This window comes from Haliotis asinina, chromosome 6 (assembly GCF_037392515.1).
Source record: "Haliotis asinina isolate JCU_RB_2024 chromosome 6, JCU_Hal_asi_v2, whole genome shotgun sequence".
In the NCBI taxonomy this organism is placed as follows: domain Eukaryota; kingdom Metazoa; phylum Mollusca; class Gastropoda; order Lepetellida; family Haliotidae; genus Haliotis; species Haliotis asinina.
In genome coordinates this window covers 16,976,999-16,990,183 of record NC_090285.1, presented here as the reverse complement: position 1 = coordinate 16,990,183, position 13,185 = coordinate 16,976,999, and the positions used below count along the sequence as shown (strand labels likewise).

The 13,185-nt window shown below is 39.6% G+C and overlaps 1 protein-coding gene across 1 annotated transcript in view; it reads right to left on the bottom strand.

Annotated features, from left to right (window-relative positions):
- The window catches only part of LOC137286903 (neuropeptides capa receptor-like), a 33,508-nt gene that overhangs the window by 6,171 nt on the left and 14,152 nt on the right, over positions 1-13,185 (bottom strand). Inside the window, exon 2 of the mRNA XM_067818925.1 lies at positions 2,315-2,863. Within this exon, the coding sequence (XP_067675026.1) occupies positions 2,315-2,863 (549 nt within the window). The remainder of the gene's footprint in view (positions 1-2,314; positions 2,864-13,185) is intronic.

The window sequence follows — 13,185 nt, the reverse complement described above, 5'->3', positions numbered from 1 at the left end:
CACAAAATGTAACGTTTTAAGATTCCTTAACTGGCCTGTCGTTTCTATTTTCAATTTCTATTTGCGCTTTTTGTCCAGCTTGAGTAAACAAGCGTTGATAGCTTTCTCATGAGATAAGATAAATATCTAACCCATGAGTAAACGGCAGTTAAAGGTCACGATTATTAATCCTGAAACGAAGTAAACATGATAGGGGTATTTTGGTTTTAATGGAATGACTATTCATCATCTCTCATTGGTAACTTCCATATGCAGAAAGGAAATCCCATCGTTAAGTTGAAGTTTACTTGCGTTTAGGTACGGATTGAAAACCGTTTGTCACTAATTCGTAAGAAGCATAAACCACAAAGAACGCTTGTCTCACAGCAAGTGGACGAAGGTACATGCGAATGCAGAGATGAATCTTTCTCCACATTCAGAAAATTTGGGCTGAAACCAATTTCATCATGCGTTGATGAACCAGTATCCAAAAGTGATGAGTGAGTGAGTTATTTAGTTTTACGCTGTTTTTAGCAATATTCCAGCATTATAAAGACGGGGAACACCAGAAATGGGCTTCACATGTTATCGACTTTTGGGGAATCCCGATTCGGCGCAAAGATCCAAAGTTTTAATAAATATGAAGATTACAGGTATTCGAAATGTTGCACATTTCTTCGTTGCAAAGAACAGGTTTTCAGAAGCTATGGAAATCTAGACTTGCCACATATTCTAGACTTGCGTGGGCTTTCTTGGATATTCATACCTCAGGGGTCTGTACGACAGACTAGTCAACCGGAAGTTTTGCATTTGTACGACCTGGTGCACTACCTTTGAAGACAGCTCGACAGGATCGCAATATCCAGTTGCGAAATCGGTCCCAAACAGCTGCTGATACTGCACAGAGGACAATGGGACAAGACACCGTCACGTCTGCGCCCAGGGTTCGAAGACGCCGCAATGCAGGTTTACCCTTTGCAAATGGACGTCAACGGATTTATCGACGTCGAGAAGAAAGACTTGCGCTAAACTGCGTTTTTGAACATGGTCGTTTTGGAAGAGCTAATGCCATGACCAGAGCTAAGTGCTGAATTGACATCAGTCCTTCACCATCACTGGCAAACCATTCCACAGCTGTTTCCGAGAAATCTGTGCCTTCCAATGACCCCGGAGACTGTCTTGCAGTGCACGGTAAACACACACGATATTGACTGCAAGTGACCCCTCCATTTGTCGTTGTTGCGTCACCGATACTGTTGTTGACTGGACCTTTTCCGATTTAGTTATCCACAGATGTTCATTTAAAACATATCTGCCAGTAATATCTATATCTGTTGACATTTGCGTGGGTAAAGAAAGCATAAATGTCAAATTGCGTTTTTAATGGCTCTCAATACTATAAATATGTTCATATTGTTTCTTTTCTTTTTTTTTCTTTTTTTTGCTTTTTGGTTGTTTAATGTTTTGAGAGTCATTTTGAGAGTGAATTAGCGAGTCTGTTTCGTTTTAACACACATTTAGCAATATTCCAGCAATAACATGACAGGGACAACCAAAACTTGCCCCTACACATTGTATCATGTGGAGAGTGGAACTGGGGTCACGGGACGAGTGAATGGTTAAGCTACTAGCCTACCCTCATCGAACAGTCTTTTGAAAGGCAAGACTCCGTATACAATATTGATTATCTGAACAGCTTACAACATCAACAGAGAAAAGAGGGACATGAAGCGTACAATACTGTAATGATACTGTACCACTAACGAGTCACAAGTTACACTTGGTATTAGTTCCTGTGATCCCTTGCCTTAACAAATTATTTCTTTATTCCTTCTTGACGGGTTATTTGTCAGTTCGTAATTGCCACGCGAAGACGTTCCTGGCTGGACAACCACACCATTACCGAGAACAGAGACGTTGGATGGATTGAGACATCACTGCGGGGACCCTGGGACTCACCACGCACGACATAACGAATTAGATCAATCAAACAAACCAGGCGTACAGCTCACGTATTTAGTCAGCGGACATTTGAATTCTTACGACTCGTTCCAGTGACATCTATTAGTTGTTGTATATATACATATATGAAAACCTCAGAGACAAGTGCCCCGTTTGTTCGTCACGTCAGGTGTCGGCTTATACATCACTGTCGATTCAGAATTATAGCCGAACCTCACTTTAAACATTAATTAGTAGTGATCGTCTAAGATCTATATTGCTTTTGAGTTTTCAGACCACATGACATAATGATTTTCTATAAATAAAATAGCTTCGATAAAGACATTGAGGTCACCAATTTCATCACTCACAAAAACAAACGCTTGCTACCTACCTAACATACGAATAACAACTCTTTTGGGCTGTGATGGAGGTCTAATTTTGCCACTGCCGTACTTAGACTCTTCCGACGTTCTTCGTCCTAACTGTGACTTTCTAAGAGCGATGCCGATGAGTATGTAGAGACAGATGATGACGGCGACGGGTGTGACGAAGAACAGGAAGGTGGAGATCTGGAACATGTAAGTCATCCGTCCTCGCCACTCAATCCGGATGTTGCAGATGAGGGATTCTGGGATAGGTTCTTTCGTGATTGGATGGTGCAGCTCGTGGAACACTCGGGTGTGGATGGAGAAGGGAAGAGCCACGAGGATGGAGACAACCCAGATAGCGACGATGGTCCGGAGACATCGAGACAGACCCGCCATACGATGTGCCTGAAGAGGACGACAGATGGCCAAGTAACGCTCTACGGTGAAGGCTGTGATTGTCAGAACTGACGCATATGACGTCATCTCCATCACTGAGTGACGCAGGATGCAGAAGGCTGCCCCAAATCTCCATGGATATGACTCCCATATGGCGTACAACTCCGGGGGTAGGCCTGAAAAAGAAATCTCAATATACAATTTCAAGTAATGTAACTACATTACCTTACGTGTCATTCATTCATGTACTAGTAAATAATGAAGGATACTATTGTCTCTGTTTTCAGTCATTTAGTGGTTTTTATTTACGACACTTTGTTCAAAGGTTCTATCAAGATTCTGTGGTCCAATCACAACACCTACAATTAAGACGAAACTACTGTTCAGAAGAGACGGGATGGAGCAGTTTCAGAGATGGTCAGTCTGTGTTCCCCATTATCTTTCATCTTCACTTTAATCTTTGACAGATTGTTTAAAATTATATGAACTCACACGTTCCTATTTTCAATGACAGGCATAAATGCATGTGCTTTTAATGTAGTTCTGTCTGAATGTATTCTAGGTTGTGGCAATATATTACAATAGGTGAGTCAGACAGAAAAGAACACTTTAACCAAACTTTGCATTTTGTCTCACGAAATATCTCTCAACAACACAAGTGAATAAGAACACAGACACAGACACAGACACAGACACTGACACAGACACCGTTTATAGTTCTCATGGCAGGACATGGGCAATAAATAAGCCCGCGTCGTAAGGATTATTCTGATTATTCACAGATCGGAACATAATTTATAGCTGGAATATAACTGAGAGATGCGGTAAACTACGAACAAATGAAATGAATGCATGGTGTACAACTCCCTCGACACACACGCCAGAGAGTTGCCCCAAGCTTTGGCAAGTGGCTTCCAGCCAGCAATGAATCATGGTTATCAGATCGCAGGACATGTCAGAGTGAACCCAAACCTTCAGCGCAAGTAAAGACAGCATAGGTTCCCTACTGAGAATCCAGAATGAAGATGTATAAGTGGGTGAGAGACAAGACATCTAATACTGGAAGGACTGGAAAAAAAATTTTCGTCCCAATGATGGCAAAAGATTGCAAGAGATTGCAAGAACATGATCTTTTCAAACTAACACACAGTCATGTCGCTTTTGGATAAGAAATAACATCTTGGTATTTGAAAGAAAGCGTTGAATCGTCTGGTAATGTCATATTGTGCGTTTTTTAAATAGTCCACGTCAAAATGTGAAAGACTTATCGATCCTGAATGACTGCTATGCCGTCAGGTTGGAATGATCGCAAAACAGGGCGTGTCACCATTATATAATCATGTCATCAAGAGCACATCTATGACAAAACATCTGGCGTCATTACTGATTACTCTGTAATTTTAACGATGTCTTTGGCGTGTACGCCTGTGTAATGTGTGTGATGCGAAATGAACAAGATTAGCAAATATTCTAAATATTTGCAAGATGGTGTGACGTTAAATATTAACTCACTCACTCACAAGATGTTAAAGCTATATTATAATTGTGTGCCTCGAAAGGAAGGTAATAGTTCACAAATGAAATCAGTTTGATTTGCTGTCGAGATTTTAATATCTCGTCATGGGGAATATTTGTAAGTAGTATTGATGGCACTACAATTATTGGCAGAATAATACTGTACTTCAATAGTATTTAGTATTTCAGTATTATTCTGGTGCAGTTATGAAGATAACTGACAGCCATGCCTCATTGAAGCAGATGAGCGCCATAAAGTAAGCGAAAGGCACATCCTCCCTTTATTAACCAATATTTCGTTCCAGAAGTGACATGTATCTTCATTTCGGTCCTTTCTTTCCCAGAATACAAGGCAGTCAGGCTGAAGGAATCAATATTACCGGCCACAATGTACTGAATAGAATTCTGGTACATATGGGACTATTATGTCCCTCGCTCGACCAACGCTTCTTTCTGTTCTCATTTAGGGAATTGCCTACTGGACCACGATATATGTGGAAGACGGAACCTTGGGACGGCGTCTTCATTGATCTCCAAGTGACTGCCTGACATTACCGTATCATGGTCAGTACTGGCTCCATCCAATAAACCTACGTTTCGTGAAGGGGTCGGTTTGAGGAAAGCCGTAATCGACCATTGCCTTTAGTGAGAATGAATTCATTGTCAAATAGATTTATGGTGCCCCCTCTGTGTTAGCATGAGAAAGCGTGTGTTGTTATCACACAGATGGAACTGTAATTGACTTATAGCTTCTAACGGGAAACTCGTGTACGTTTCATTAGCATATTTATTGTGAACATTACACGGTACAACCATGGGTTATGATATCGTGTTGGAGAATACACAGTACAAGCATCTGGTATGATTTCGTGATGGAGAATACAGTGTACGAGCATGTGGTGTGATATAGTATTTGAGAATACAGGATACAAGGTTTAGATAAATTAGATTCTAGGAAAACCCAATTCATGAAGAAACAAAACTAAATGTATTTTTTAAACTGTCAGAAAATTTCACATAGAAACTGGATATGAGAAGGCATAATATTGTGTTGGACAATACAAAGTACAACCATCAGGTATGATATGGTGTTGGAGAACACAGGGTACAAGCATCAGATATGATAGTGAACAAGCGTGCTATATGATGCAGTGTTCGAGAATACAGGGTACAAGCACCAGGTATGATGTCGTGTTGGAGAACACAGGGTACGAGCGTGTGATATATATGATATCGTGTTGGACAATACATGTGGTATCATTTAGTATTGGAGAGTACAGGATACAAGGTTTAGATAAATTAAATTGTTGAAAAACACAATTCATGACGAAACAAAAGTACAGTGGAAGCTGTCTAAACCGGCTCACAGTGGGACCGAAGAAAAATTCCGGTTTAGACAAAGTGCTTGATTGTAGAGCTAATGGTAAATGTTCAAGCAACGGATGGGGCTTAGATTGTATGCCGGTGCTGACAACTTGCCGGATTGGACAGATGCCGGTTTAGACAGCTTCCACTGTAAATGTATTTTTTAAACTGTGTGAAAATTTCTTATAGAAAATGAATATGACAAGGCAGAACGAGACTCGGGTAAATCAGAAACCGAAACCATACTAAAACAAAAATGTATGTTGTTCGTATCAGTTGAAACGCCATTGAATAGATACATTGGAAACCTGATAAGTTAACTTTCTAGGGACTCATCAAAATTGTTTACTTATCAGGTTTTTTACTTATCCAAACTTATCAATATCTGCAAATGAGACAAGATTTGTAAGTAATATAATGTTTTATTGCACAACATTTCACTGATTAAGTACATTAAGTACATAAAGAAAACATGTCAGTCTAGCTTCTGGCTTAGTTCAGAAAAGCTGGTACGAGGGACTGTCGCTTTGAAAAACATCTATTCATTTCCTTCTCTGCAACATAGTTGGTCACCACGTTGAAGCCTGTCTTGTTTGTTTCTGAACAACTGTCAGAAAAATCACACATGGATGGATGTTTTCTTCAGCCTAAGAGTTCATCTCATGTAAAGATATTACGTATGGAATATATGATAATTGCAAGAGGGTGAGTTGAAATTGCTTTCACGTCTTTTTCACATGAAATCACCTCTGTATTGCCGTGGGATAAGGAAACTTTACAAGAAATCGATTCATCATTAGGTGTTCAGATTTTACGTCGTTATAGATAGTGATTATAGACATCGGTGCAGATCAGTACAACTCCCATTGCATTAACAATCCGTAGTCCGCATTCCGTATCTTGTTAACTGTCTAAAAACTCCCTTGACATTTGTGTTCTTGCTTCTAACATACCATGTAGGATATATCGGCATTAATCAGTTTGATTAAAAATATATGATGGCTTCTTAGGAAGAATGTTCGATTGTGTGTATTAACTTCCCTACCACAGTACATTATAAGACCGAGTAACAGCGTATATGGAGACTGTAACTGCTTATCATATTTGTAATGCTATGTTCCTAACGAGTATAATATAGATACATGAACTTCTTAACCGAGTAGAACACACATCACATGAGTCGTCTCAGATCTTTCCTGGTCAATCGATCAGTCAATCGTTTACACACTAGTATAGTCAATGAGCGCATCACAGTCTTGAAAAATTGACGATATTATTGCACATGATTTGGCGTCATCTCATATATGCGCAAAAACATAAATCCTTAATATTATATTATTACTACTTGTCTATTTGCTTCCGTGTCAGTTACTTTTGGCATATTCTCTGACTGAAATAAAGCGTGTTTCTTATTCCGATTGTGGCATTTGAGAATCTTCTTTCTGTCGTAACCAATCACAGGGCATGAATATCACATTCACCTATCGGTCATTTCAGTGCCATACGTGATTTAATCCTTCACATAAACCGAACTTCCAGATGAAGTCGTGGGTTACAAAGTGTGCGTCATGATAACTGTCATAGTGAGTTATTTAGGATATCCATCGTGCAGATATTTACATAAAGGATGTAGCCAAGACATGAATTCTTAACTCTACTTGTTTATGTGACGCCAACAACATAATTATCATTCCTAATCCTCATTCCGACAGCGTGTTTAGGGACGACCGCGATCAGTATAGTGTCGCTCACAGGAAACACCCTAACTGTGATTTGATTCGCTCACTTCAGTTATGCCTGGACCAGAAACCCACCTCATTGTTGTCTTGTATATTTTGTTTTTGTTTTTGTTGTTTTGTTTGTTTGTTTTTGTTTTGTTTTGTTTTTTGTAGTTGTTTTTTGTTTTGGTTTTGTTTTTTGGGGGGGTTGTTCTTGTTTTTTTTTTTTTTTTGTTTGTTGTTTTTTTTTGGGGGGGTGGGTTGTTTGCTTGCTTGTTTGTTTTTATGGTGTTGTTTTGGAGGGTTTTTGTTGGGTTTTTTGGGTGTTGTACTTGTTTGTTTGTTTGTTTTTTATTTTTGTTTGTTTTGGAATTTGTTTTTGGGGGGTTGTTTTTTGGTTTTGGCATTTTTTGATTTTTGCTTATCAGAAATTGTACAGCCGACTAAAGAAGTTTGATCTCAACGTATTCCTTCGTATTCGTCAATGTATTAGTCTGAAGTGGTTTCCCTGTTGGCAGATACCCGTTGACATCACTATAAAGAAGATGCAATACAACTCCCATGCTGAAATCCTGTTTAAATGGTTTACTTGTATCTTGCTAATTGGCACTACAAGAAAGTTGCCTCAAATCGTTAAATCTCTGGGCGTTTTTCAGCTACATCAACTCTTTTGAAGAACATTAAACTATCAGTTCCTAATGTTCCCAATAGGCTGAACACCCGAATTATACAGAAACCAAAAAGAAGTGAAATACTAACTATTCATAGCTTTGTTAACCCATCCCCCTCCCCATCCCATTCCCTCACCTCACCTCCCAGCATTTGTTCAAAGAGTACAGAAGAAGGGGAAATACGCAAACAAAGATAAGAAATCGTAAAAGAATCTCTCTGTCTGTCTCAGAAACGTGTAATGTACACAGAGGCATCTCAACACTTCGCCCTCTTGTACCGTGTGCATTTGTCTTCTGCGTTACGGCTCGCACAAATGCTTGCCTCACAAGGCGACTGCTTGTCGTAAGGGACGACTAACGGGATCGGGTGGTCAGGCCTGACTTGGTTGACACATGTCACAAGTTCCCAGTTGCGCAGATCGATGGTTATGTTGTTGATCACTGGGTTGTCTGATCCAGACTCGATTATTTAAAGACCGCCGCCATATATCTGGAGTATTGCTGAGTGCGGCGTAAAACTCAACTCAGTCACTCACTTGAGGGAGCTGAAAGACTGCTGCAGCAACTTATTACACGGCAATGTCCACGCAGGCTGAAACACGGCACTACACAGCGAATACCAAAACATTGCCATCATACAAGTCCGGAAAAAAGCTAAAGCTGGTTGTATAACGTTTTCTTATGTGCACAATGATAACTGGACAATAAGCATTGAATATGACAAACTGACATTAATGTCTTTCAGCATCTTCTGAAGGTGTTTGCAACAACTCTGTGAACTATGGTTTAGAATATAATGGAATATGTGTATTCGGTCTAATGTGCAATGTGTTTGTATCATATATACGTTCAAAACAAGATATTTGTTAATCTATGATCTCTGGATGCGCTGATAAGGGCTTTCAAAACGAATTTTTCAAAAGACAGGTATTCGGGATCATGGTCCCAAAATGTTCTCACAGCACCAAGTGAGAAATAGAACCATGATCTGAGGTGCAATGGGCAAACACGTTTACCACACGCTAGGTGTTAATCGGCATGAATGTTATTGCTAAATGCACTCTCAAGAAATGATAAGGGATATTTACAATATTCATTCACGCTATCAGTGCAGTTATATATTACAGCCATATCTGGTGATTTAACCTAATTATACAAACAGTTGCTTGCTGATAATGTAAGACGTGTGTAATCCTTCTCACGACAGCGAAGTTTGGTCTCCTTGGCAACGGGCCTTGAAAACGCTGGTTCCGTATCAGTTAAAAAGTAACTGTAACTCGCTCTATGCAGACTGTAGAAATCAAAAATAGTTGGTCAAGAACGCTTCTTGGCTGTTTCCCATCCATTTACTTCAAGTATTATTCAACAAGTGTTTCAGTGGTGGGCCCATTTGTGTTGATGGATATTGACACAGCGCAACTTCTGGTGCGAAGACAAGAACACGCTGAGGTGAAAACACCTGGTTAATGCATAAACACAAAGACGCGCAAAAAATAGCAAAAATGTTAATTATGAAACGCTCCACTAACTGTAATCCTCGCAGCGTTACCTCATAAAACATTACGATATTGCTTCAGCAGATTGTGTGACGATAAGCTGTGGAATCATTCGATTGTTTGTTTGATTGCTTGCATTCTGACATGTTTGTTTCCATTCTGGCGTGTTTGTTTACAATCTGACGTGTTCAGTTTTGGGGTTCTTTGCTTTTGATTGTTTGTCTCGCATGTTTGTTTGCAGTCTAGTATGTTTTGTTTGTTTGCATTTTGGCGTGTTTGTTTTTATTCTGGCACGTGTATTTGTTTAACACCTAATTGGGCTCTATTCCAGCTGTATGACGACACCGTCTGCATGATCGAGTCTGAACCGGTGACTGATATTGTGAGCAACAATCCACTCCAACCAGGTAGGGTGACACACAATCAACCATATCACAGAACCTGACCACCATTATTTTGTCCCTATCTTCCCTAACTGGGGAACTGCCATGACCCGATACCCTATGTGGCGCGTTTCCTGTTATAAACACACATATGTCAGATCTACCTACTGTTATCTTATCTTGTCCATGCCAGAACCTGCTTCTTGGGAATGTCCTAATGCTGGTGGGCTCACACAAGTATCTTCTGACGCTATAAACTGACTCTGGGGATAACCTAATGACGATGGGGTGATATTTTAAACGTCTGACATATCCTATGTACGTTGCGTAGATAAATATTCCACTTTAATTCGATATTTTCTGGCGGAATTTAAGGTTCAGAGGAGTAGACAGATGATGCGCCTTGACTGACCTTCATCAAGTGCAGACGTTGTTCATGGCGTCTCGGAGTTGTTCGTATGTTTATGCAACGTGGTAATCACTATTTACATTGACTCACAAACACATGTTTAATGGTATATTCGGATTTGTACAAGGGAATTACTTTTAGCAGAGTTGTCTGATAATTAGGAAACTGTTCTTTTTTCCCTGTTGCATAAACAGATGTGGAAACACGCATACACATGTGATGTCTATCTCATTACATATTATGTCCACGTGGGTACAATGTGTGTAGCCCATTTCGGATGTCCCCGATAACTCGAATATTGCTAAAGGCGACGCAAAAACACACTCACTCACTCATTCACATATTATGCACAATGCAGAAATGTGGATGAAAAACAATTTCATATACCAATTTTTTATCAACAATAATACACACTGCATCTAACCCTAGGGACTTCGATTTATCCGCTGTTCGTGAACTACTGTATGATGACACGTCTAGTGACAACTTCGAGGTTCGCGGTTATTAAATATAATGACTGCATAGATTTCAATGAAATCTTACATTTACATTGCCGAGTCAGTGGATTATACCGAGGTATAAACAGTCAAAACAGATACACATGTGATATTATGAAAAAATACTTTGATCCTACAGACACTTATCATTATTTGTGCTCAAACCACTGGTTTTACTTGGTCTGTACATCACAAATCCATGTTTGATCCAACTGAAACATTTTTGATGGTTTTTACATATCTGTGATGCATGTGTATGTCAGTGTAAAGCATACCTACCTGATGATGCCTATCCTAGTGAGAGTATTTTTTGTACAATTTACATCAGTATTACATTAAGTAGGTTGATGATAACCCTCCTAAGTGGAAACATCTGTTTATTTCTGACCTTTATGTTCACCCACAACATGAAAGCAGGATAGGAAAAATGAGCAGTTTTATGAGCACTCGCGTACTTCACGCAACCAAAGCGAACAAAACACCCCACTGATACAAGCGATTGTATGTCTGATCATATCACAAACATGTGTTAACGAATTAATCACGATCAAATAATAACGATCCCATGTGTCCGAGAGCTGTCATGCCACGCCGAGGAATTTGTTAGAAACACGATCAAAGAAAACTGTTGATCGTAAAACATACGATAAATGAGGAAGAAATCAAAATACGGAATTGCATTGGACGAACGTAAGGGTTCTCTAATGTGTAATAATGTCCATATGTTTCGCATAAAATAATTCTGGCTTTTGAGGATGATATGACACCTCTTTGAAATCCAGGTAGAAGGAAGATGATCAAAGGTGTCTAAGAAGGCTGTGAAACGAAGACACCAAAGGATCTGTCAGGAGCGAATGAATGAGTATTTTAACGGTTTAATGATTAGAAGTTGAAGTCACCTCTCCCTTTGTACACCCTTGTGGGGAGTATTTGGTCACCTTTGTTTGTAGGTCTACGATCGAGGCGGGTTTATTCGTCTTTTTTGGCTACTTCAGGTGCTTTAATAGGCTTACTGACAAAATGACAAATCATCGATATGCTAGAAGTATTGTTACATTTCTTGGAAACACGTTCTGGTCTTAACGCTTCCAGTCCGAACAGATATAGCGATTCAGAAAACACCAGGCTCGTAACACAACTACTCGCTTCGTAAGCATCAGTAAAATGTTCCTGTCACCAAAATGTGTGACGAGCACCCATGTGTGTAGGCCTGTCTAGTGAACACCTGATGTAACAGCGATAAAGTTACTCTAATGAGGATAAGTGTAGTGGTAATATTATGAAAAGTACAGACGAGATTATGTTTGGTTATCAATTAAAGAAGGGCAACATTGTGTTCTAGGACACAATAAGACAATTAAAATTAAAACACGACTCCAACTTTCACAATACACGATATTGTGTCATGCTCAAATTCCCATCGTTCATGCATTGTAAACCTGGCGCCGTTGAGGATGGAAACGTCTTCAGCTGATGGTGTTGATGTCACGGGGTTTACGTCCATCACACACACTGCTGTCATGTTTCTTATTTCTGGTGGTATTTTTGTCTTTTAGTTAAAAAAAATATCCGGTAATGAGAAGACATTTTTGTATCGGTGTATCACTGCGTTCTTGCTCGTGTTACGTAATATCGTATTCTAATTCTAAATTTAGAGAAAACGATCTTTCTAATCGGAATCAGGATATGGAAACTTGCTTATTATCCTGTGCATGGCGTACAGGCTATGTACGCATCAGTAAGTCTTATATTTACGGCAACTATAACAATTATCCACTAAAACGCGGAAGGAAGCACTAGATGTGTGTATTGTAGCCTAAATGGAAGCCGAACCATCGACATGCCGAACTAAAGCATCAACCACTGACTTACAGAAAGTCAAATGAAAGCATTATGGTTCGTTTGAAATGTAACAGTGACTCGTCACAGTTTAATTCTGGAAACCCCAATTTTTTGCACCGTGGTCACTTTCTGACAAAGAGTTTGACAAAATGCAACAAACAGCTGTCATAAATTTATGCAAAGCATGAAAAAATGAAAAACAAATTTAAGAAACTATAGTACATATATACAGTCATAGTGTTTAATATACAGTGAATAATGTCATTGTAATGTCAAGGAGAGAATGACTTTCTCGTAGGCCATTTAGAGCTATTCCTCGCATGTTACAAGTGAGTGAGTGAGATGCCTTTTTAGCAATATGCCAGCAACATCACGGCGGGGGACCCATGTGATTAATAGAAACCGTGTCCTCAGCGTGACTAGAGAACACTTTAACCACAACCATACAGTCCTTGATACGAAGGGCTAAGGTCAATTATATTATATATTTCACTTGCATTGCACTGCACTGGATTGCCTTGCCTTGCCTTGCCTTGCCTTGCCTTGCCTTGCCTTGCCTTGCCTTGCCTTGCCTTGCCTTGCCTTGCCTTGCCTTGCCTTGC